The following is a 26,787-nucleotide window of genomic DNA, read 5'->3' as shown; positions in this document are numbered from 1 at the left end:
TCTACCCTTTGGAAATGACCTTTAATCACATTTTGGTGCATGTATATCTGGGCACTTACAGGCATACACAGCATGACTGAGTATAGTTTTATTTAAATAAACCCATTTCAGTGCATCTTTGCACTTGATCCCTTTAACTATAATTGCTGTTCTGTAGCCTGCTTTTCTGATTAAATAATATTTCATTTGTCTGTGACAGTGAATAAAGATCTGTATTACTTTTTAACAGTTGCATAATAATATTCTCTTGTATGGCTGTACCGTCATTTATCCAAGAGGAATATTAACCACCTCAGATATGCCGATGATACCACTCTAATGACAGAAAGTGAAGAGGAACTAAAGAGCCTCTTGATGAGAGTGAAAGAGGAGAGTGAAAAGGCTGGCTTAAAATTCAGCATTAAAAAAACTAAGACCATGGTATCTGGTCCTATCACTTCATGACAAATAGATGGGGAAAAAGTGGAAACAGTGACAAATTTTCTTTTCTTGGGCTCCAAAATCACTGCTGACAGTGACTGCAGCCATGAAATTAAAAGACGCTTGCTTCTTGGAAGAAAAACTGACAAACCTAGACAGCATGCTAAAAAGCAGAGACATTACTTTGCCGACAAAGGTTCATATAGTCAAAGCTGTGGTTTTTCCAATAGTCATGTATATATGTGAGAGTTGCCCATAAAGAAGGCTGAGCACCAAAGAATTGATACTTTCAAGTTGTGGTGCTGAGAAGCCTCTTGAGAGTTCCTTGGACAACAGAGAGATCAAACCAGTCAATCCTAAAGGAAACCAACCCTGAATATTCACTGGAAGGGCTGATGCTGAAGCTGAAGCTTCAATGCTTTGGCCTCCTTATGCAAAGAGCTAACTCATTGGAAAAGACCCTGATGCTGGGAAAGATTGAAGGCAGGAGGAGAAGGGGGTGACAGAGGATGAGATGGTTGGATGGCATCATCAACTCAATTGGGCATGAGTTTGAGCAAACTCTGGGAGATGGTGAAGGACAGGGAAGCCTGGCATGCTGCAGTCTATGGGGTGGCGAAGAATCAGACATGACTTAGCGACTGAACAACAACAAGAATCCTGTTAACCCATCATCCAGATTGCTGCTGTTTTTTTTTTGCTACCGTAATAAACATTGCAAGATAGATATGTGCAGACATTTTGTATTCTTGTTGTCTCCTTAGATTAAAATCTTTGAAGTATAGTTTTAAAATTCTTAATCCATTTGGAACACACTTCTGTACTGGAGTGGGTAGCCATTCCCTTCTGCACGGGATCTTCCCAACCCAGGGATCAAACCCAGGTCTCCTGCATTGCAGGTGGATTCTTTACCTGCTGAGCCACAAGGGAAGCCCAGGAATACTGGAGTGAGTAGCCTATCCCTTCTCCAGCAGATCTTCCCAACCCAGGAATTGAACTGGGGTCTCCTGCATTGCAGGTGGATTCTTTACCAACTGAGCTATCAGGGAATCCCTTTCTGTATATAGTGGGGGCTTACTGTCTTTTTGCTGAGAAATAGAATACTGCCTGCCGTATCCGTAAACAAAGGATGTCACAGTCATCAGGATTGTGGCTATCTCTGCTGGTGAGCTGGTGAACCCTGAGAAAACTCAAGAAGTAAAGAATATATGCCATCTAGCAGCCATCAGGGGGCTTCCCAGGTGGCTCAGTGGTAAAGAGCCCACCTGTCAATGCAGGAGATGCATGTTGGATCCCTGCATTGGTAAGATCGCCTGGAGAAGGAAATGACAACTCACTCCAGTATTCTTGCTTGGGAAATCCCATGGACAGAGGAGTCTGATGGGCTACAGTCCATGTGATCGCAAGAGTCAGACACAACTTAGTGACTAAACCACTACCACCACCAGCAGCCATCAGACTGCAGCCACTCCCTATGGTGAACCCTGAGGAAACTCACTCAGGATATGAAAACATAGGATACTGGCACCAAATAGCTGAGGTGCATATCAAAGGAATGATTTCAGTGAACTTAGACTCTTACATCTTCCCATACACAGAAAAGCACTAAATGCCTTAACTTGAGATATCTAGTTTTCTTTGATTGACGGTTATCTTTTGTTCCTATTACCTGCCCTTTGTTGCACAGCTCCTATAACTAGCTCCCCCTTTGCTGCCTCAGAGCACTTCTCTCAGGGTTCCTTGAGATGCTGCTTCCCAGGCTGGAAGTCCTAAAAATGTCCGCCAAATAAAACATAACTCTCAACTTTTAGCTTGTGAATATTTTTTTAGCTGACATTTCATATAGTCAGTCTCTTGTTCCCACAATATGCTTTATTGGAAAATGCATCCGTGGGCCCCCTGATTTGAAATTGCTGCGATTATGTGTTCATTTCTCCTACGCGGTGAGTCTCCTGTATTCCCGTGTCAGTGTTGCACTGTGGCCATTACTATTGCAAGTTCCCAAGCAGGGGTTTTAGACTTAAAATCTAATCAGAGTTCTCCCGAGAAATAGAACCAATTGGATACACAAAGCCCATGTAAGAGGAGATTTATTATAGGAATTGTCTCACATGAGTAAGGAAGGTGGGCAAAGCTCACAGTCTGCCATCTACAAGCTGGCCCTGGTCCAAGGGACTGACTGCTGATGTAAGTCCCAGAATTCGAAGACTGAGAACCTGGAGTTTTGATGTCTGAGGGCAGGAGAAGATAGGCTTCTCAGCTGAGTAAGAGAGAGCATGAATTCACCTCCCTCCACCTTTTTGTTCTGTTCGAGCCCTCAAAGCATTGGATGTACCCACCCACACTGGTGATGGTGGAACATGTATCTTCAGTCTGCTGAGTCAAATGCTAATCTCATCCAGAAGCACCTTCACAGATGCTCCCGGACATAATGTTTTACCTACTATCTGAGCATCCCTTAGCCAGTCAAGTTGACAACATAAAATTAACCACCACAGTCTAGATCCTCTAGTTTCGGTAGCCATCTGCCTGTCACCTGCTGAGATAAAGGTCACTGCCAAGGCAGTCCTGTACACAGTATATACCCCAATGACATTGTTCTGCAGGATGACACATGAAGAGTCCTCATGTCACCCAGCTTGATTTTCACTGTAGTAATACTTGTTTTCAAGATCCAGCACTCAATAAAATTTACTCCAGAAGAGCTGGGTTTATTATAAGGCTGCAGTGTTAAGATTTCAACAGCATGACAGTAGCAGGTCCTAAATTGCCCTTAATTGGGGGTATGAAGAGACAGAATAAATAATGGCCTGTTTTCCCAGCCTGGATTCTGAACGATTTCAGATGAAAGAGTTAGAAAGATAGATAGCAGACAAAAATAGACCTTTATTTCCAATAAAGATGATCCTGTCAAATGAGGCTTATGCCTGCAGGCAGCTGGGCTTCCGAATACCACACCTGAAACTGAGGCAAACTGTTCCGATCTCACTGGATTGCTGGAGCTGGCCCTTCTCATAGAGGCGAAGAGTGAAAGAGGACCCTGGCCTTCTGTGGGCAGGCTGATTCCCAAAGAGGAAGGGGAGAGGCAGGGTTCAGTATAGGAGAACAGTTTCTTTTAAGTCAACCAATCAGATCAAGCTATTCCCTTCCAACCTTGGAGGGGTGGGTGAGCTGTAGCAAAAATTGAGTGTTAAGTCCCTGGGGTCACAAAGAGTCAGACACCACTGAGCAACTGAGTGACTGAACTGAATTGAATATTAATGGAGTACCCTCCGTGGGGAGGGAGATACATCACAAAGGGCAGTGGAGGTTTTCCCTAACACTTTGTGGAAGGTCCTGCCCTGCTGATGGAGCAGGGACTGCATGATAAAGGAGGCCAAGATCGTGGCTGAACTAAACATGCATTAAATGCTATACTCGGTTTTATTTTGTGGCCCCTTCTTGTCTCTGTAGGCTTATCTCTTGCCATTCCTGTTCCTTGAACGAGAGATGATCTCCCTTACTTCTTGATCTTCACGTATGCCTGGAACACACTCCTGGCCCACCTTCACTGTCATCTTTTTTGTCTGGCTTACTCCCATCCCTCCTTAGGCTTTACTTCCTCTGAGAAGCTTTATCTGGCACCCAAATGTGAGCTAAATCCTTCCTGTGCTCCTCACAGTAAATCCTTCCAATGAATATTCAGGACTGATTTCCTTTAGGATTGACTGGTTTGATCTCCTTGCAGTCCAAGGGACTGTCAAGAGTCTTCTCCAACATCACAGTTCAAAAACATCAGTTCTTCGGCATTCAGCCTTCTTTATGGCCCAACTCTCACATCCATACATGGCCACTGGAAAAACCACAGCTTTGACTCTACGGATGTTTGTGGGAAAGGGATATCTCTGCTTTTTAATACACTGTCTAAGTTTGTCATAGCTTTTCTTTCAAGGAGCAAGCGTCTTTTAATTTCTTGGCTGCAGTCACCATCTGCAGTAATTTTGGAGCTCAAGAAAATAAAGTCTCTCACTGTTTCCATTGTTTCCCCATCTGCTTGCCATGAAGTGATGGGACCAGATGCCATGATCTTCGTTTTCTGAATGTTGAGTTTTAAGCCAACTTTTTCACTCTCCTCTTTCACTTTCATCATGAGGCTCTTTAGTTCCTCTTTCTGCCATAAGGGTAGCATCATCTGCATATCTGAGGTTATTGATATTTCTCCCAGCAATCTTGATTCCAGCTTGTGCTTCATCTAGCCCGACATTTCACATGATGTACTCTGTGTATAAGTTAAATAAGCAAGGGGACAATATACAGCCTTGACATACTCGTTTCCCAATTTGAAACCAGTCCGTTGTTCCATGTCTGGTTCTGACTATTGCTTCTTGATGTGCATACAGATTTCTCAGGAGGCAGGTCAGGTGGTCTGGTATTCCCATCTCTTGGAGAATTTCCCACAGTTTGTTGTGATCCACACAGTCAAAGGTTTTAGCACTCTAGCTTTTTTTTATGATCCAATGGATGTTGGCAATTTGATCTCTTGATTCCTCTGCCTTTTCTAAATCCAGCTTGAACATCTGTAAGTTCTCGGTTTATGTACCATTGAAGATTAGGTCTACTTTTTATGCCTTAGGATAAAGCGAAAACATAGACTACAAAAAAACCTGGCCTAGATATGTATAATGGGTTCTTGTATGAAGGGGGGAATATTTTTTGTGTAAAATAGTGGTGTGTGATGTATATGCTAAGACCTTTATAAATATTTTTCTTCTCTTACCTCTTGGGTATATTTTTTGCTTTTCTTCTTAAAAGGTAGTATTTTTACTCTGTTTCTTTTTGTCGTTTTAGAGAGTTGTGACTTGTTGGTAAAAAGTATTATCTGTTTTTAAGCTTCCATGTTTTTAAGTACTGGTTCAAATTGCTGTATTTTGTGGACTGGGTCTTTGAACAAAAATTAAATCTGGCTTACATAATTACAAAAGATGTAGGGATTTTAATTGCAGACTACATTTTCGGTTTCGTTTGTTTAAATAATGGTTAAAGAGAATTTTGAAATAAAATTTCCAAGACTAAAAGGATAAACACATTAGACTTTAAAAGAAGCATTAGCATAGCTATAATATGAAAACTTTGTCCAGTAGTGCAAATGATCAGAGTTGTCATCCATAAGCCAGAAGCAGGGAGCCATGTGTGGTTTGCAGATAAACATGATTTGGTGGATAGCTTTCAGAACTGTTGAGGCTCACTGGTATTTCTTGTTGGCATTACAGGTGAATTTCATAAGTGTGTACAAAATAAGCAAAATGGAAAGTTGAATCTAAATAGAGTTGTACAGAGAGGGCCCCAACCTCAACATACACATGACGTTTTAAGCTTTTAGTATTAAATTGTATATTTCAAATGTTACCATGTCCGTGGGGTAGTGTAAAATCCTTGCTAAGTATTTGGTGTCTTTTTCATCTTTGTTAGGGTAATCACAGTGTTTTTTAAATATGAATTTTAGAGATGCTTGATTTTTTCCTTTTAGTGAAATCATGAACTAAGAAGGGCTTGATTTTCTTGTACAGTTTAAAATTGATGCCATCTTGTTTTGCTCAGAGATACCATGATTGCAGAGGCTCCCAGGAAGGTTTTGCTCTCCACACAAAATGCCTGCCATAGATGGCTGCCGATATCCAGGTTTATTTATCAAGATCAGTGTTATCAAGTGAAACTTTCTCTAAAGATGCAAATGCCTTATCATCTGCACTGTCCTACTATGGTGGCCACTAGTAGGGCTGTTGTACAACCCGAACTGTGACTAGTACAGTTGAGGACCTGAATCTTACATTTTGTTTAATTTTAATTACTTTAAACTTAGCCACTTGTGGCTAGTGGCTCCCCTGACGGACAATTCAGAATTTCAGCACGGACAGCGCTTTTAGATTTAATATGGACACGCCTCTGGAAAAGTCAACTTGAATTTCTGTGAAACCATTTGACATATCTTGCCAGCATTTATTGAACAATTTTGTGGTGTGCGTGCCTGGTCCTCTGGATTTCTCCTGTCAGCTTGTAGAGGAAGGTGTGGAAGTCTGAAATCTGTCCTCCAACCCACCTGTCAGCGTGGTCTCGGTAACAGGGTTCCTGCTGTCTGAATGGGAGCTTCCTCTCTTCACCCTGAGCTCTGGAGCCCCTCTCACCCAGCCAGGGGCTCTGCTTGCTCTGGGCTGCTTCTGCCTGGAGGAAGGGGCTCCCAATTGAAATTCTCTCAAAGATGTTGCCTGGCCTAGCAGGGCCCTGTCAACTGAGGTCCATCCCCTCAGCTCACCTGGCAAGTTTTCCTAAACACATTTTCAATGGAAAAAGTGAACAACTCTTCACAGCTCTCCAACATCTACTTTTTCTTCTGTTCCACCCCCTCCTCAAAGGTATCTTACCTCCTGGAAGGGGGCAGCATGGCCCATGAAGACTTCTGCGGACACGCTGGTCAGTTGAACCCAGGAGACCTGCAGGTATGGCCAAGACGAGGAATGGCTGATGGTTCCATAGTCTGGCTGTTGCTGATGACCCCACCCACGCCTGGTGCCTTCTCGCATCCCTGTTCTGTCTGTCACGTCCTGGACTTCTCCCTTCCTATGGCTCCTGACACTCCACCTGGAAACTTGTGCAGGGCTCTTGTGTTCTTCTCTCATGCTTCCCTAAAACCCCCCCAGTCATTTTTTAGCTCTTACCTAAATCTTTTTCTTATGTTTCCCAAGAGAGTAATCACGAGTCACCGTCTCAGCTGCCTTCTCTTCCACTCTATCCTCCACTCATTGAAGTCAGGGTTGGCCTCTCAGCACTGCCCCCAAACCTTTCCTGAAGCTGTCCATGTCCTGGTCACGCACAATGTCCCAGTTGCCACACTCACTGCTCCAGTTTCTGTCCTCATCTTTCTAGATCTCTCTGCTGTCTTTGAGACAGTTTTCTATCTTCCAGTTCATTTTCAGGGTAGGTATTGTCACTTAAGAATATGACCCAAACCCTGCCACCATGCTAGTCCTGTCGGACACATGTTACAGTTAAAATTCCCAGGGAGTGCTTGGGTCATTTTTGCCAGTTTTTTATAAACCTGGCCTCTATATCAGGAGCTTTCTGGAATCATTTATGTATTTTGTGGGATGACAGCTGCAAATATTTGAATTGTGGCATTTCAGTGAACATAGATTGAAAGTGAAAGTCATTCAGTCCTGTCCGACTCTTTGTGACCCCAATTGACTATACAGTCCTTGGACTTCTCTGGGCCAGAATACTGGAGTGGATAGCTCTTGCCCTTCTCCAGCGGATCTTCCCAACCCAGGAATCAAACCAGGGTTTCCTGCATTGCAGGAGGATTCTTTACCAACTGAGCTATCAGGGAATTAGATGTGAGAGTTGGAGTATAAAGAAAGCTGAGCACCAAAGAATTGAGGCTTTTGAACTGTGGTGTTGGAGAAGACTCTTGACAGTCCCTTGGAGTGCAAGGAGATCCAACCAGTCCATCCTAAAGGAAATCAGTCCTGAATATTCACTGGAAGGACTGATGCTGAGGCTGAAACTCCAATACTTTGGCCACCTGATACGAAGCACTGACTCATTGGAGAAGACCCTGATGCTGGGAAAGATTGAAGACAGGAGGAGAAGGGAACGACAGAGGATGAGACGGTTGGATGGCATCACTGATGCGATGGACATGAGTTTGAGTAGGCTCTGGGACTTGGTGATGGACAGGGAAGCCTGGCGTGCTGCAGTCTGTGGGGTTACAAAGTTGGACACGACTGAGCAACTGAACTGAACTGAGATTGAAAGGCAGAAAAGCAAAAGGGCAAAGAGTCATGGCCCAAAAGTCAACAGTAACATCTCACCAGAGCAGAACGTAAAGTGTAGGGTTGTGACCCCAGAAGTGGGTTCTTCCACCCTCCATGCAGGAGCTCTAATGTGCCTTGGCATGGATCCCAGCAGGATTGAGGCTCAGGTGCCCACAGATACAACCTGCTCATTAACCCCCTTTTTGGCTTTCTCCCTTGTCTGGCTTGCTCTTCCTTTCTGCAACACTTTCTAGATGAACTCCCTGCACTGGAGACCTGTCTCAGGATCTTCTGCAGGAGGAGCCAAGCTGAGACAGACAGGAGATCTACCTGTTGTTTTCTAGCTCTTCATCTCCAGATCCTAAGCTTGGCATCTGGGGCTGGCCCCTCATATGCTCCTACTAACTAAGAAGGAAATGAATGCATGTAAGATCTGCACAGCAGTGGAGGCAGTAACTTTCTCCAGGTAATGAGGACACCGTTAACAGAGTCGAGCCAACTGACTCAAGTCAGCTGTCTGGGGTGTGGTGGAGTCTGTGGGCCTCTACATGTACCATGCGCCCATCCTCCATCCTGCTCCAGGCACGGCCCTCTGCCCAGGGAAGGGCCTCTCCCAAGGTGGTGCTCCCTCCTGCAGCGTGGCCCACACTTGAGGGTTTGTTGATGTAAGGATAGAGAGCCTCCATCTGGGACAATTCTAAAGTTTCATCCAATTCCAGGGCTCCCTGCTGGAGCAGCTGAGGCCTCCACTGTAGCTGCATTGGTGATTGGCTTCTCTTTGTGCCCCTTCCTGCTTTTCTCACTGATTAAGATGCATCTCCTGAGAGCCTTCCCCAGTTTACCCTCTGCCTGCAACTTCCCATCTCAGAGGGCAACCTGAGACTCAGAGATGCCAAAGAGGGGGTTCTTCCACCTCTGTGAATGCCCGAGCTGATGCTTTGATTTCACACTTGGAAGCATGGGATGTGTTTGGAAAACCAGAAAGGGCCCCCGCAGTTGTCACTGTCATTTCGTTATCCCTCATGGTGCCTGGGGACTTGGAAAGCAGCACTTGTAAGGTGCCTGGCTTAGTTACTGGGGTGCAATCGTCCACCTGCCGGCTCATTAGAGGCCAGGTCACCCTTCCTTCTTGTCGCTCTGGTATTTGCAGTGGATGACCGCGGGCCAGGGCATCGTGCATGCCGAGATGCCTTGCTCAGAGGAGCCAGTCCACGGCCTACAACTCTGGGTTAATTTGAGGAGCTCACAGAAGATGGTGAAGCCTCGGTACCAGGAACTGAAAAGTGACGAAATCCCTAAACCCAGTCAAGATGGCGTGACCGTTGCTGTTATTTCTGGAGAAGCCCTGGGAATCAAGGTGAGCCATGCCGTGGGGTGTCTGTGGAAGCTGAGGCGCGTGGCGATGCGAGACTGGGCCACTGTGGGTCTGCAGCTCTCATGGAGTTTCCACAGTTCCCGTCTCATGGATGGACCTGCTTCGGAGGTGTCAGAGTAAGTGCACTCTAAGGGAACCTGGAAGGTTTTTGCCATGTGCTAACCCTTAGAGTTAGGAAAATTATAGGAAAACAAGCTCATGTAAAAAATTCAGTAAAAAAGCAGTTTCCAAGATTCATCTTAATATGTGTGCAGATTGGGTCTGTTTCCTTTCATTTATGGTATAGTCTTAGATTAGAACAGTGAGTTTCAGAATCAAAATCCAAAACTGACTCTACTCCCTGAAGATATATTTAAATTATTTGTGCTCAACTTAGTAAGGACCATATATTGCTACATCATAGAAAGGGTTTTTTTTTTAATTGACTTGAACATTTATTTAATCCATTTATGTCTTGTTGTTGTTGTTCAGTCCCTCAGTTGTGTCTGGCTGTTTGTGACCCCACAGACCGCAGCACACCAGGCTTCTCTGTCCCTCACCATCTCCCGGAGTTTGCTCAAACTCATGTCCATTGAGTTGGTGATGCCATCCAACTCATCTCATCCTCTGTCATCCCCTTCTCCTCCTGTGAAGCCCTTTATGTCTTATACATTCTTCTTAACTGAGACTTTATATTTCGCTTCTGGGTCCCACCTTTTAATCGAATGAGATCAATTTCAGCTAAATTTCATGGACAGATGTTGGTACGGAAAGGGTATGTTCAGGACTGTGTTAGTTGCATGCCTGCTTCCCGGGAGCCTGGGTTCCTAGATACTGAGCTGGGTCATGTGGTCTCTTAGGTGAGGTTCCACAGAGGCAGACCCAGAGGTGAGCACTCCTCTGGCAGTGGTTTTAAAGGGAGTGTCCCTTGGGGAACAGAAACAGGAACCTGGACAGGAAAGGCAAGGTAGCCGAGCAAGGGTGTCATCTCAGGCAGAGTCCCAAAGAGGACTCAGACTCGGGAGGATCAGTCTGCCCCACCCTGGGCAAGGGAGCTGGGCTTTTGTGCTCCCTTTCCCCAAGTTATTACTTACAGCCATTGGTTTGGGGTGGGTGGCACAGAAATGGTTAAAAAGGATGGAAAGGGGGATCTGGGAGGGGCTGAGACCTCCAGTTCCCCGCTTGCTACCTGTTGTCTATTTTTGGTTGTCTGTTAACCTGTTCAGTGGCATCAACATATGGGGACCCACTTTGCAATTCTTTGTGCAACCAGCCCTTAAAGCTATTTTAAATGCTAATTTAAATAAATTTAAATTTTATTTATATGCACCCACAGGGATGGTGGCTGGGCAGTGGGATGCACCTCGTGGTTAGCAAGTTGGTCGTGATTATTGGTGAGGACTTACTGGTTTTTATATTTCCTGCGCTGCAGCTGCAGTTCTTTCCTGTCCTGCATCCTTGCCTTGTTCCAGTGCAAGTAGAAGCGATTGAGGGAAAGCATATCAAACTTCATTCCCTATTAAGCATTGATAACTGACTGCTGCCTGTGCCCTGGCAGGCCTCTGTCTTCACTTTGCAGTTGAAAAAGTTGCCCTTTATTGTGTTTCTGTGACCCATTCATACGTTGCCAAGCACTGGGCAGCACCCTTCTCAACTGTGCATCCAGGGTTTCCTTCTCTTCAGCTCTACAGAGAGATCTTTACAGGTACAAGGCAGAGGACATGGAGGGTCTAAGAGAGCTGAATTGGCACAGAGGAGAGGCCCTTCACTCCATTTCCCATGGCAGTTTTCATTCTGTATTTTCAGGACTCCAGGGATGGGCCTTCTGGGGATCCTGAGGCCGATGTTAAAGGTCAAAGGATTTCCCTCTCTGTGTTTCAACCAAAGCACAAGACTTTGCCCAGTCACATGTATTGGGATTGTCTTTAAGATTTCTCTTACCCAAAAAGTGGAGCTATCCGCAGCTGAAGAGAAGTTAGTAACATCATGAATCCTTAGTGTTTACAACTGCTTCTCATTTACAGAAAATACAGTGCAGTTTTAATGTCAGAGCTGGTCCCAGTTACAGGCAGAAGGACATTTTAAAGTACTTCCAAGCAGCAGACCGCCTGGTCTTGCAATCCCAACCAAGAATTAGAGACCAGAAGTAATGTTTTAACTGAGTGAAATAATGTCTTGGTAGCTGCTGGCCTCTCTTTTTCCCTTTGTCAAGTAAAATCTCTGAAGTGAATTACATTCTCCTAAATAAGTGATCAATCTTTATTATGAGAACATTTGAATAAAGGAGTCTTGAAAGCCTGGGCAGCATTCATTTGGACTCTGAGAGGCAGTGTGGTGCTGTGGTTAGTGGCATGAACTCTGGAGACATAGACGAGCTGGATTAGAATCCCCACCATGAACCAGCTGTGTGGCTTATGGCAAACCGCTGAACTTCTCTGTGCTCCATTGTTCTCATCTGTAACACATGGTTGCTGTGAGGATTAAATGATTTTTTAATACTCAAAAATTTAATACTGAAAAGTTTAAAAGTGAGTTTTAATACTCAAAGTGTCAAAACAGCATCAGACGTGTTGTAAGCACCACGTAAATGGTAGCTGTTTTATTATTATTTTGATTACTTTGTGTTAACTTGGGCAGAAGCTTGGCTGAGATTTCTGTGCGTGGTCTATGCTAAAAGGACTTGCTGGGATTTGGGAAAAGTCTTTAACCTGCTCTGAGGAAAAGACACTAGCATGAATCCTTGTACACACGGAAGGCTCTTAACCATTTCATTCTGGGTCTCATAAGAAATGTCATTTTGCACACTTGAAGCCTTAGTATCTGCTTACAAAGGAATGATTGGATCTTTAAAAGTCTAGACCTACCATAAAAATGAACTGAAGGTTGTTTTGCATCAGGAAGATAATTGTAAGTTAAATCATGAGATGAGGCTGAGAACATGCCTTTCAAGAGACTGATATGCTTATAACCAACCAAGAGTCACCAACAGTTCCCTTCCCAACAACTTAAATATCTAGAAATGGAATTAGTGACCATTCCAGTGCTTCTCCAGTTTTAATATTCACCTGGGTTTCTCGGGGCTCTTGTTAAAATGCAGATTCTGATTCAGCAGAGCTGGGTGATGCCTGAGAATCTCCATTTCTAACTGGCTCCCAGGTGATGCTGGTCTGGGGACCATGGTTTGTAACACGTGTGACACCCCTGAGATCCAAGACATGAGAGTTTACTTATCACAAGGGACAGTTTGGTTAGGTGCCTATAGAAGATGTTATGGTCCAGCTCTGTGGCTTTTGGCAAATCTTTTAACCTTTCTGGACTTCAGTTCCCACAGCCACAGAAGCCACGAGGGAGTCTGTTGCAGAATGCTGGAAGCTTTTGCAAGCAGTACGACTGACCTTGTCATAATCCCAAAGGTAGATGTGTCCCTGTTTTCCCAGTTATATGTGTCTGAGCATTTCCTCAGCTCTTAAGAAGCCATGGCCAATTTTGAGGAAGATTCTGCCAGGAGAGCATCATCTAAAGTGAAGGCTGAAACGGGGAAAAGATAAAAATGGGATACTTTGAATAGTTTCTGTCACTTCTGGAAGGTCAAAAATCACATGTTTATTTGATGAGAGTATGAAATTCTCCAAACGCCATTCCATCTGTATCAGGCAGCCAATCAGGAATATTTATTGCCAGTTCTCTCTGGGACATGATTCTCTCCCCAACAAATGCCTCTTCTTGCCTCCTGCTGTTTAAAATTCTGTTGTGTCAGAAGCAAATGTTAAGGAGGCCTCAGCCCCACCAGGGTCAGAAAAAGGCAATCTGGAGCCAGGCTATTGAGTTCAAGGCCAGTTCCACTACTGACTGCCTTTAGTGAAGTCATGTAAGCTTGCTGGGCCTCAGTTTTCTCATCTGTAAAATGGAGATCATTATAATGACTCAGAGAGTCCTTGGGAGGATTAACTTGGTTAATATGGGTAAAAAACTTAAACCTATCCCTGGTGTAGAGTAAGGCCTCTAGAAGTGGTTGCTGCTTTTACTTCTTTGCAGAAGCTTTGTGAAGCATTCACATGGCCTACAGACATAACAAGAAGAAGCTTCCTTCTGATGAGCAGACTGTATATTCATGTATTGGATAACCAAACCTTTTAAAAATTCACTTTCCAAGAGAATTTGCCAAACATCTCATGTAATTTGCTCAAATCTTATTTACCACTGTGCCCCCCAGCACCTGAAACAGTGCCTGATACATACAAGGCAATCAGTAAATATTTGCCGGGTGCAGAAGTGAAATTAAAATGTAAATGAACGCTGGATTGTGAGAAACAAGGGTAAAGTAGTAAGATCAACAATGTAGGGATTAAGAATGACTGCAGTAAGCTTAGTTTAAGCTAACCAGAAAGTTGAGAGAGCAATAAAATTAGCTAAATTCTAGTTTCCAATGAAATAAACTATTTAAGGAGTTCGGAAGCAGGGAAGTAAAGACTAGATTGATTTTTTTCCCCTTTAAATGTGAATTTTGGGCTGTTCTATAAGACAAAGATTGTTTCCTGCAGGTTTCTTAAATTCAAGCAGTGACAACGATCACTGAGCAGAGGTTTGGAGGTTCATGGTTCCCTTTGGGGGTCCACAGACAGGTGTTTCATTGCCTGCAGTAACATCTCTCCTGTGTGTTTCAGGGCATGGCTTGACATGGAGTTGTGATGTACTTACTGGCTTTCAGTGCGTCCCTGTGGGCGCTCTGCCTTCCGGGCCCCAGTTTAGCCCTGGCCGGCACTGGGAGACCTCATGTCCCTTGGGCCAAAAAACAGCCTGCTCACTAATTAGCCCATGTTATGGGCTGGCATGTGATCTGTAACCGAGCCTGTGATTGTCACCTCTGATTTGAAGAGCTGAGGGTGTCCCCAGGCTGTGGCAGTCCACTGGTGACCACACATGCCTTTTCCTAGACCAGAACTAGAGAGAAACTGCTGCCCACCATACTACTTGCCAGCTTTTGTTTTCATCTGGGAAACTCCAAGGGCACAAAGTTATTTGCAACACTTTATCATCAATCTAGAATTTCATCAGTCTCCCCTTTACCTTAATTTGATTAAAAAATATGTAGTTTATGTAGCTTTCGAGGAAATAATTTTATAGCTAGTCCAAATGTCAGTGGATTTTGGGCAATAACACTGGGCAGTAGACTTAGAACGTTTTTACATTGTTTCCATTTAGCTCTTTCAGGGGAAATGTGAATTTTTAAAAATTGGACTGGCAGTGTGAAATAGATCTTGCCGACTTCAGAGTTGGCACCAGATTCTCGCTCGCCTCCCTCCTAGCCTTTGTGAGCTACCTTCTGTTCCCTTAGTGATGAGGGGAAAGCTGACCCCCTCCCACGGGAGGCCTCTCTTTCTTTTCGAAGCCCAGAACAACAACTTCTCAAGGCAGCATTTAAAAGTCAATAAATCTTGTAAGCAGGTAGCACAGGAACTCTTCTTTTTTTCTTTGAAGTATTCCAGCAAGTTCATGAATCTAGTTTGAGAAAGAAGACTGGCTAATCTCCCAGTAGGGGAGGTTGCAAGTGGGGCGGTGGATTTTTAACAAAGGGATCTGGGTAACAGGGTCCAGCTGGCTCAAGAGCCAACAGGGAAAACAGCACTTGCTCAGAAAGGACTCCTCTCTTCCAAAGGCCTCTCTGTTAATTGTTTTTATTTCTAAATCAGCAGAGCACTCTGTGATAAACGTAAAAACTGGACATTAAAAAAAAATTCCCTTTGGGTTGGAGGGAGATTAAGGATGAACCTGAGACTTTTCTCAGTATGTCTTTTTTTTTTTTTAATTTTGAAAGATGTAAATATTTACATATTTAAAACAAGTTAAACCAGAAGGAAAAAAAAAAAGCCCAAACCTTAAAACCAAGCAGAAACAAATGAAGAACCTAAAAATTTGTGTAAAGATCTCAGACCACACAGAGAAAATACTTATTTTAAGGGCTTTTAAACACAGTTTTCTGGGTGTACAGTTTGAGTGGGGTGTATTCTAAAGGCAAAAACAGAAAAAGTTTTAAGCTTCATTTTGTATTTGTATTGTTAATGTTGGCATTACAATTTTAAAATGGTTCTGTACATATTAAGAAATAAAACAAATGAGTAAGTTTGTTAACATTTTTAGGAATTAGGATTTTTCAGTATAAAGAATAGGTACAAATATAAAAGAGCTCATAAAAATACTGTGATACTCAATGTTATATTAAATACTAAATATTTTTTAATCGATGGCCATTATCTCTAAGAGGCAATTTATGGAAACCTAATATAATTTGATCATTGTAGGCATTTAAGATTTTTAATGATGCGGTTTTGTCTTACTGTCTGACAACAGTTTCCTTTTCCTCTGGGTTTTATTTCCATTGCCTTTTCTTTTATGGTCCATGTTTAATTAGATGCTATGAGGAATGGTTTTTTAAAAAGTTCTTCCTAGCAAATTCATAAGCACCTAAATAAATTCAGGCTGAATTTTCATTTTCAAATTTTAAATAAATATTTTAATGAGTGAGTGTGGGGAGAGAGGAAAGGAAATACCACACCAGGCAGAGTCTCCTGGTCTCCCTTTGACACAGGACAAGGGGGAAACAGAGCAGTTCAGAGAAAAGTTACTGTCAAGTGTGAAGCCCACAGAAATGTGGAGAGAATTTCACCATTTCCATCTGCTCACTAGTCATCATCAAGGTCCAACCCAGGTCCCCTCTACTTTAGTGAAGCCTTCTTAGCTGCCATAGGTCTATGCAGCCATCGTGTCTTCATCATTCAGGGGATTTGGGGACTGACTGTTATCATTTAATTCACAGCTCCCATTTCTTTCTGAGTTCTGTGCATTCAGTCAACAGACGCCTGCTGTTTGTACAGTACACAGTGCCCTGGAGCTACGATGTGAATAAGATACAGCGGGTCCTCAAATAAGGTCACAGTCTAGCTGGGGGGAGAAATGGGCCAACATCAGAAGTAGCGTGTGACACAAGAAATGCTGAAACAGCAATGTGTAAAACTTCCATGGTAGTCGGGAGGACAGAGAAGTAATTTTGCTTGTGTGGATGGAGAGAGAAAGGGAAAGAAAGAAAAACGAGAGGGCAGGGGTCCTGTCTTGTAATGGCTTATAGAAAAGACTTGGACGCAAGGGGTGCACTGGTTTTGGGGGGAATCTTGATGGGAGGCTGCAGAGGCAACCAGAAGCAGCCAGATCCTGGTGGAGCTGCAACAGGGCAAGAGGAGACTATGTGAAATATTGGGAGAAAGGAAACACAAACCCAAGACCCGGATGTTACCTGAGGTTGACCTTGGTTGCATATATATTCCTGCATCCCTCTCTCTCAGGGTTTTCAGTAGCATAGTTTGAGGGTAAGGTCGGGTGGGGTGCTGTGTGCAGCCCTGTCTCAACTCACATTTCACAAAGCCCTTCATTCTGTAGGACCCGCCCCATCACTGGCCCAGTAGCCCAAGCACATGACCAGCCTTGTTGCACAGACAAGTGCAAATCTTGGTTCTGATTCAGTGTTGAGACCAGGCTCAGTTAGGTCTGTTAGTCTTGTTCAGTAAATAGGAAGACACCAGAGAACTTGTCCTGAGTTGGCAGCCGTAGTTGGCATTTCACTTGCAGTTAGGAATGTTCAAATAAACAGTGGTCAGGATCTGTTCGCATCAGCTCTACAGAAGGCTGCTCTTGCCCAGGGCAGCCCATTCACCCCAGAAATACCATTCTTGGTGTGCACGAAGGGTGCCAGATGTTCTTATTCCTTTAAGATGTCCCTGCCAACCTAGTCACTTAGCTAGAACATTCCAGTGGTGTCAACAAGCTCTCTTCTGCCAATAAATGAATTATGAATAAGTGTACTTTTAAACCAAAAGTTATTTCCTGAACCATCCATACGTTGTTGGCCATTACTAATGAGGGTTACAAATTAGTAAGGGATTTAGACTAAGGGCATAATGAAAGCTCTAAAAAGCAAGGTATCACCTTCAGTAAAGGTGAGCAGACGCTTTCCCTGTCATTAGAATCATTTCTCTGGCTGTCAAGGCTTGTTCTTTTGGGATATAAGAAGTCTTTTCCCAGAACACAGTACAGAGTTTTTCTAACCACAGTGAAGGAAAACAGGACAGTGTCAGAGGTTCTTGCCTATTGCATTAAAAACTGAGTTCTTGTGCATTTAAATGAAGTGGATATTGGTATTTTAAAAACTGATACTGGCATATATAAAGCTACACCATTGAGAGCTACAAACACCATACTTTATTTTGACCAAAGCACAAATCCTTGGGATTATGTGGCTTTTGAACAGTTTGAGCAAAGTCACACTAAAATGTGATGAGTAAATTCGGTGTCAGGTAGAATTCTGATTACTTGAAGCTTTATTAAGAATTCTCCTGTGGTCAGGTATAGGTACTCCAAGAGAAATAAGAATTAAAAGTGTTCAGCTTTAATGGGCTCTAAATCATGGATGAGGATGACTCTGTAAAAGAGGAGCATGTGTGGTCTTCAAGCCAGAGGGAATCCTCTTCATCATTCATTGCAGACCATGGGCTATTGCACATACTCTTAATAAAACAAGGAAACTGTCAGATCCCACCATTCCTGGAAGGACTGCTGTACTGGTCATTGGGAAATTAGGAGGGTTTTTCAGGAAGGTATTTATGCCACCATAGTTCAGTGTGGTACTGAGGGCCATCTTTGTGTAAAACGCTGTGAAGATGTGAGAGAAAAGAGGAAAAATATCAGGGAGCTGGAAGGGCATGGTGGAAGGACAGACATACTCACTGCTAACATGAGTATACTCTGCTGGGTCACCAGGCTAGTACACATGGCGGGTTTAGGGGAAGGCAGAACAGACGGGAGACTCGGCCCAGTCTGGAAGGGACAGAAACAGCAGGCCTGAATCTCGGAGCCAACTGGCCTGGCACAAAGGAGATAGCATGAGTGAAAGTAATGCTGTTCACAGGTGTCAGTGGCCAGTGGAATAACAATGCTTTGAGGAGGCCTTCAAAACTTATGCCCATTGTTTTAAGCATGAAAATGGTTAATCATTTTTATCATGTGAAGCTTTTCTTGTAACGTGGTAATTTCTCTCTCTTTTTAACTTGTCAATGTCATTCTCGAATGTCTTTGATTATGAATGTATCAAAGATGTTTCACCTGGCATAATTGCTCTTCTGCCCCCTCTGCCTTTTCTCTCCCTCTCTGCATGATCAAAACCAAAACAGTGCAAAATTTCAAAGATACAGTACATTCACATCACTGTCTGTAGGAGCCATCCACGTGGAAACTGGAGGGGTTCCATTTGGAACACAGCATGGATTGAATAAGCTCCAGGTTCAATAAAGAATAAAATAATGTTAATTTCCTTCTTTTTCATGAAACCTTAAGCCCCTCATGAAGCCCCCTTGCTCTCTTTGCTCCCATGTGGATGATTATTTTTTAACATTATGGAAGGAAACCATGATGGCCCCAAATTTTCTTTCCTGGTCCAACTATGAATAGCAATTGGAAAAATTTAAATGCTTCAGTTGGAAGGAAACCATTTTGAAACCCAGAACAAGGCCCTTCTTTCCCACCACCTTCAGACCCCTGCCTCTGGCCAGTTTTCCTCACATGCCTGGCTGTGGCTGCTCAGCTTGTCAGGAGTCAGTACCCAGATACATCTTTGTCTGCCTCGGAGAGTTTGAGTGTCTCTGAGTGACTGTGGGTACATGGCTGGTGGATTTTCCCAGCATCAGGTACTGATTTAAGGCCATCTGTTACTGATTAGTCCAAAAGAAGTTTTGAGTGAGAGTTCCTGGTGACTGTGATTAAATCTTTTCATAGGTTTTAACTGACAAGAGTCCGTCAACCAGACAAAAGCAGCAGAGAGGACCTAGAATTGGGCAGAAGTCAGATGTAGGGAGTTGAGGTGCAGGAGAAGACCAGAAGATCAGCCTCCTTCACATCCCAACCTCGGAATGAACTGCAAGGTAGACTTGGAGAAGTCGGCTGGGTAGAGGTCCAAGTAGCATCTTTGTGCACGTGTGTGTGCTCAGTCGCTTCAGTTGTGTTCAGCTTTTTGCGACCCCATGGACTGTAGCCTGCCAGGGTCCACTGTCCATGGGATTCTCCAGGCAAGAATACTGAAGTGGGTTGCCATGCCCTCCTCCATGGAAGCTTTCTGACCCAGAGATTGAACCTGAATCTCCTGCATTGCAGGCAGATTCTTTACCACTGAGCCACCAGGGAAACCCAATACCATCTTTGTTACTAGTCAGATCTGGAGAAGAACAAGTGACTTGTGTCTGAGATCTTGGGGGCTTCCTACTCCCCTACTTTGTTACACCTGTCTAGGCAGAGCTGGATAGTCATAGACATCCTTTTCAGAGGCAGACTTATTATCTCATGGCAGAAGGAGAGAGAGAGGAAAGAAAAAAGGAAAAGCCCAGAAGGGTGTGAGCTGAGCATGTGTACTTCCTCAAGTTACCCTCATCAAGAGAGTACCATCCTTCCCCCTCCCCTCTACCCCCAGGGATGAGTAAGGAGGGCAAAGAGCAGCTGGCAGTTGCCTCCTGGGGACATCAGGGAAGGGTCTGGAGGCTCCCACCATATTCCCCAGTGTTTCATTCTGTTAGCCTATTGGATTTGACACTTAGCAATGAGCGCTCCCCTCAGGGAAGGAAAGGAGAAATTTATCAGCCTGGACCTCCTCCCACCAAAACGAACTTCTGCTGTCTGGGATAAGCTGGGCTAACCAGAAAGTTTTGAAATGGGCACAGAGAGTCTTTTCTTAACATCAAGGTATATCACATATTCTAGGCTGCACATTGACTCCCTATCTTATTTCCCTGTCAAAAATATATGCAGCCAGGTTGAGTGGTGTATGAAAAGCCTGAGTGATAGCATAAGAAATATCTAGATGTTAAAATATCCCAAATTTGAACAGATCCCATCATCAAATCTCTAAGAAGAAAGTCAGATTCTGATCTAAAACTCCTTGCCTTTATAAACCAAATCAAAAGAAATTATAATTTAATATTCCATTCTAAATAAAATCCCAAAGGCTTTTCACCCAATTTAAATTCTGCTCTGCTTCAGTAGAACATGGATTTTCTTTTTCTTTATAAGCACAGTAGCCCGGGTTGCCCTCCTGGACTTGATGTGGCTCCATCAGGACTGCTAAACTTAAATTCATTCTATCCAGTTCTCATTTGTCTTCCAAAATATCCCTAAAACAATAGGACATACATTTGCTGTAATACCAGGCCTGGTTCCATGAGACCTTGTTGAACAAGCAAATCTCCAAGCTCTAGAGCAGTTCCATCTGCAGAAGACTGATGTATGTGGCCAGGCCAGAGCACCAGCATAGTTGGGAGGATGAAGCCATGTACCCATAGTCTCCTATTCTTTGAGGTGAGACCTTTGTGCCTTCTTGAGAAGTCAGATGCTTGTGTTGGTGGCAACTCTGGACAGCAGCTCTTAAGAACATCCTCCAGCCAACTGTTGAAGTCAGAGAAGAATATGAAAAGGTAATCCTCTAACCAATACATAGAAAAATGTCTTTTCTAATAATCTGCCACTTTACACTCTGTAAGTTGACAAAAATCAGGAAGTTGGGTATTACCAAGTGCTGGCAAGGATAGGAGGAAATAGAAACTCATGTATGGTAGGCAAGTGTAACTGTTCCTTGTGGAAGAATGTTAATTATTTGACTGAGAGCCACTGGGATGATGGGGTTGGACCAGGGAATGATGGAGCAAAAATATAAAATAAGAGGGGTTTTCATGGGTTTGTGTGATCATGTGCCATGACCACTTGCGTTACATGTGCCCACAGTGCGGGTGTTGGTGGGGGGAGGGTGTGTGGTGGGGAGAGAGAGGAGAGATGGATTGATTTGTGTCCAGCAACAGCTTTCAACTTGTTTAGTGTAGGTGATCTCCTGTGTGGGTGACTTAGGGATTCTAGGATGTTCTCACTCATGCCAAAACATCTTAGCTACATTATCTAAACTGTACCATTAGAGAGTCAATCCTTTGACAGTATGATAGATTGAAAAGAGCATGGACTATGGAGTCAAGCCAACCTGGGTCTGCCTTTCAGTTCCATTGTTTGATACCTCTGTGATCTTAGGAAAATTTGCTTTTGCACCTTCATTTCCTCATCTGCTAAATAGGGACATTAAGATGTAGTCGTTGAATGATTTGCATGGTATATAATGTGCCTAACCACAGAAAGAGTAATTCATAAAGATTTGTTCCCCTTTCCCTTATCTGTCTCACTTTCTGTTCTCACATTCCCTTTTTATCATTAGGCTTTACAGACAGCAAATCTCTAGACCTTCTTGGGATGAGAAATGAAAATGGCTGACATCTTTTTCAGGCTTAAAAGGCACTATATTCAAAGTCAGAGCTGTCCAATAAAAATATAATGGAAGCCATATGTCATTTAAGGTTTTCAGTAGACTCACTCAAAAAGGAAAAATAAGCAGCTGAAGTTAATTTTGGTAATATACTTTAGTCCGTTATCTAAAATATTGTCCTTTCAATATATAACTAATATAAAATTATAATGAGATTTTTGTTGTGCTAAGTTTTTGAAATCCCAGTTTGTCTTTTTTTTTTTTTTAAACACAGCACATCTTGATTCATACTCACCACATTTCCTGTGCTCAGTAGCCACATGGAGGTGGTGGCGATAGTATTGTGCAGTGAGGCTCTGAGTGTTTTACATGTATTAGTTATTTTTCCTCCTGATTTTACCTGGGTTCTCTGGAAAACAGAGCCTAAGGCAAGTCTCGTGCAGACCCAGGGAGGTGGGAGTGAGGGAGACAGGAAGCAAAACAGATGCTTGGTGACACAGGAGGCCTGTTCGGAAAACTGTAGCTCAGAACTTTCTAATGAAGGAAGAAAGAGGAAGAATTTTTCTGTCATCTTACATCTTTCATCCCTCTTTGGCCAAAATCTGCCCCAGGGATGCTAATTCCCTGCCTTTCCAGACTGTCCCCAGGCCCTTCCAGTAGCCTCCGAGGAGGCCACGCACCCCATCCAGCAGCTTGGGTCTTCATTCCAGTCTAGGTGTGGAGGTCTGTCAGGCCAGACTCTGTAGCTGCTGTAGCTCCCACCGCTGTGGGAGAACTTGACAGTCACCCAGGAGGGGCTGAGGTAGCTGGAGGTGTCAACACTGGCAGCGGCCATGGCATGCAGGGACATCTCCATAGGTGGCCAAGGCCTCAGAAGCCAGTGAAGCTGAGGGACTCTGAGGAGACACGTAAAATGTGTCCAATCAAATTTTCATAACAGCCTGATGAGAGAAGGACCCAGGGCATCATGAGATGGTCAACTCACCCAAGGTTATGCATCTAGGGAGTGACAGGACTGGCCTTCTAACTGGATATCTGGCTCCCAACCTTGTGCCCTTAACCACAGACCTACATAGATCCTTAGCAATTCAGCACAACCCAACAGAAATCAGATTTTCTGCTGAGAGTGGGTTCCTTTTCCATGGGAACTTTAAAGACAGAGAGTACGTAAGAGGAGAGATGGATGTTAAAGAGGGAATTCTTAACCCATCCCTCCTCTTGCTAAGGAGCTAACCACTTCCTCCTCACCCAGGAATTATGAACAATCCCCTGCCCTGGACGGGGGATGAGTACTGACCGCTTCCCTAGGTCTCTGGCTCTTCAGCAGCCTTGTCAACTCTTCAGGTTCTCAGAACTATTGCTGAATAGTAGGGAACTTCCTCTCTCCTTGTTTCTGGGTAGACAGGAGGCCCTATTTGATACTTTGGAGCCTTTGGAGACTTTTTTCATTCAGAGGAGTTGGCATAGTAAGTTTGGGGGTTGATCAAGGAAGAGACAGGTTCCTGAGAGGTTATTGTGAGGTATTAAGATGTGAATGAAGTTCTTAGGGCAGCATGAGTCTAGAATTCCTGGGAATATGAGATGATTTTCAGAACCAGGCAAGACCTACTCTTCCTGTGGTTTCTGGCACTTGGGTTTGAGTCATAATGTCTGGCAGCAATAGATACGATAGAGCGGCTGTCTGCCTCCGTCACGTTGTAGATGAGGATGCAATAACTCAACTGGGCAAAAGTCATACGGCTCGATGTGGAAGGAACCTAGACCCAAACTCAGGTCTGCCCCATTTTATTTGCACAGTAGGTCTGCCTTTATCACACCCTTCAGCCCTTGTGCATAAACTTGCTGAGTGAGTCCCTCTCCAGTTTGGGAATGCCTTAGCTCATTTTCATGGAGGAAAGCTTCAGAATGAGCCTCCATCTTCTATCTCCACCAGAAGGGTATCTTCAGGCACTTGTCTTCAGACACTGCGATCATGTCAGAACATCTTGCAAGCAATTATGTAGGAGAAGCCCTGTGCCATAATTAATTCCCCCTTAGACCTACAGTCAAAGCTTCATGTCCACACTGTGATCTATCTGCAGAGCTCTATGAAATTGTATCTTTGCCACATAATTTCCCATGTCGATGTACTTTCTCAGAAGAACTCTTAAAGCCCCTTAGTAAATGCCAAGTGTAACTAATAGAGATTAAAAGTATTATAAAGCTCTGTCAGGGATATTCTAGCATCGATTAATAGATTTGCTGACTTAGCCTTGAAAAACATTACCCATGGATGGGAGATAAGCAATAGGGAGTTTCCCTGTTGGCATATTTAGGGGCCATTTGTGATTTTATTTTACTGTAGCCTTTGTAGGATTATGGATGGATTATTCATCTAAGAGATGGGCATTTGTTCTTTCTCTGTTTTTTATTTTCCAGAAAATTTTAGCATGTCTGTAACCCAATTTGTGCAAAGATGCTGACTCAAAGAGTGAAGCAATCAAAGTCTGCTTCCACAATGAACATGTCTCTGATTAAATTTGGGACCATGAGTCCTGTCAGCATCTTTATTCCCTTCCTCTTTAGCTCTTCTCTCCTCACGACCCCTCCCCCAAACACAAGGTAAGAAGGGGAGGGACTCGACTGTTCCTACTGATGAAAATGCTTCTTGAAAAAGGGTGCTCTTGAGACTAGACTGTAGAATAACTTGGCTATCCACAAGGGCTGCTCAGCTGGACAGCTTGATGGTTGAGATTTTCCGTAATCCTGTATTATTGATAAAAGTTAAAAATGTGGTCTGACCCTCTCTAACTATCACCCTATACAGAGTCATCGGCATTTTGCCCACGAGTTCCTTGTCTTCTCTTTGGGTAACACTTCATGTATATGTCAGAATGTAATTAAGGGCTTTAATGCTCCCCACAATACCTTTGGCACTAAGGATAGGAACTAATCTCTCCCACTCCTTATCAGAATTCTTTAAAATAATGAAGAATTCTGAAATCAGAGTGCTTTGGATTGGAGACAGAAGACTTATCCTTTGGCTGAAGAGCATCAGCCAGTTCTCAACAAGACTTGGAATTTGGCTTTAAAGAATGGGTAAATCTACTTTTCATTTCCTCAAAGCATGCTATCTCCTGATGAAAGAGGAAGGCATGGTTCTCCCACAGGGGCTGTGGATCTGGCAGTGAGTTTCTTGAGTTGTATGGAGGTGTAAGTGGTGGAGAGAACAGATCTGTGTTGGTGGGTTTTCTCTCTAGTGCAAAGCCCTGTGAGAGCCGGAGTGTCGTGGCAGGAAGATGAGATGGGGAAGCCCCATGGGTGATGGGCTAGATGATGCCCAGAACTCCTGTGGAGTAGATCGTCCTCTCTTAGTTGAAGCCTCTGAGCTAGTCCACCAATAAAGTTTTTTCCACTGAGGCTCTTTTATTTTTGGTGACTGGCAGGAAGAGAACCTGCCTGAAATAGACCAAGTGTATGTGCAAACGTCATGATAAAGAAGATGGTCATCTGTTGGGGAAAAGAGAATAAGTCAACGGGGAAAACTGATTAAGCATTCATAGAAAGAAACCAGTTTGGCTTCTGATCTCACACATCACAAGAAAATAAATGTGACATAGATCAAATAATTAAGTGATAAAACAATTTTGAAGTGGAAAGATGCAGGCAAACATTTCACGTGACCTTTGCATGGGGAAAGACTTTCTAAGTTTAAAAGCATTGCAAGGAAAAGATTGGTAGAGCTGACCCATGTCAGAAATGCCACAAAAAAGCCAAAAACAAACTGGGTGACTTTTACAACTAACAGTATTAAGAGTAAATAGCCTTCATTTATTTTTTAAAAAACTGTCTCAGATAAATTGATAAGAGAAGCACCAAACTCCCTTGACCCCATGCCCTGCAACTCTATTTTCTCAGAGATGTCCAGTTTTTTTTCCCTTTTCTTTTTATTTTCCAGCAATTAATCCTTCCCTTCTATTTTTGAAGAAGGATGTATTGGGGAAAAAATTTAAATGTGTAACAATAGGGAATTTGTTGGAATGAGTTAACTTTCTAACAATAGGAGATTAGATGAATAGGGGGAAAAAAAACGATATTTAGAGGACATAATGAGTTAGAAAATTGCCCTGTGGTGTAGTGTAATTACAGAGACCAGAAAAACCAACAACTAGCAGTAGACAAGGGTGAAGTTGCTCAGTTGTGTCCGACTCTGTGATCCCATGGACAGTAGCCTACCATGGATGTAGGCTCCTCCGTCCATGGAGTTTTCTAGACAAGAGTACTGGAATGGGTTGCCATTTCCTTCTCCAGAGGATCTTCCTGACCCAGGGATTGAACCCAGTTCTCCCACATTGCAGGCAGATGCTTTATCGTCTGAGTCACCAGGGAAGCAGTAGATAAGTTTGGGGAAATTGCTATTCAGTCACATTACCGTGTTGACCAGCTCATTTTTGGCCACATTGCATTTGGCCATAAACTTGTAGATATATCAAGAGCTGTATTGAAATGTCTAGACCTTTAGACCCACAATTTCACTGAGAAAGGAAAAAAATAGAAATGTGGTCAAAAATTTACGTGCAAAGGTATCCATCAAAAGTTACCAATGATGCCAAAAAAAACCAAATGCTGAACATTAGGGTGGTGATCCAACATGAGAGTGAGGGTCCAGGAATAGATATATATACACTGCTTCTTTCTTTTATAAAATCCTGAAAATTTGCACATGTTACTCTAGAGTAATTTGCATAAGCAGCATCTAGTAAGATTGAGAATTCAAGTGCTTTTCCTAAAAAAAAAAAAAAATCACTCCATCATCAAAGGTTTGAAAATAGTTCTCAAAAAGATGTGAAAACACTTATTACAGCTCTGACATGTGACAAATTGCTGCCCCTTGGTTTTAGGGAAGGCCAGCA

The 26,787-nt window shown here is 43.4% G+C and overlaps 1 protein-coding gene across 8 annotated transcripts in view; it reads left to right on the top strand.

Annotated features, from left to right (window-relative positions):
- Positions 1 to 26,787, top strand: part of PIR (pirin) — a 151,745-nt gene that overhangs the window by 82,215 nt on the left and 42,743 nt on the right. For 7 of the 8 annotated variants that reach the window (XM_070291355.1, XM_070291357.1, XM_070291354.1 and 4 more), the window contains 2 exons: positions 6,810 to 6,893; positions 9,358 to 9,564. In XM_070291355.1, the coding sequence (XP_070147456.1) occupies positions 6,810 to 6,893; positions 9,358 to 9,564 (291 nt within the window). Of the gene's footprint in view, positions 1 to 6,809; positions 6,894 to 9,357; positions 9,699 to 12,883; positions 15,423 to 26,787 lie in introns of those variants that run through there. The other variant, XM_070291353.1, reaches the window with a different exon arrangement.

This window comes from Ovis canadensis, chromosome X (assembly GCF_042477335.2).
Source record: "Ovis canadensis isolate MfBH-ARS-UI-01 breed Bighorn chromosome X, ARS-UI_OviCan_v2, whole genome shotgun sequence".
Taxonomy (NCBI): domain Eukaryota; kingdom Metazoa; phylum Chordata; class Mammalia; order Artiodactyla; family Bovidae; genus Ovis; species Ovis canadensis.
This window is presented reverse-complemented; position numbering and strand designations above follow the sequence as displayed.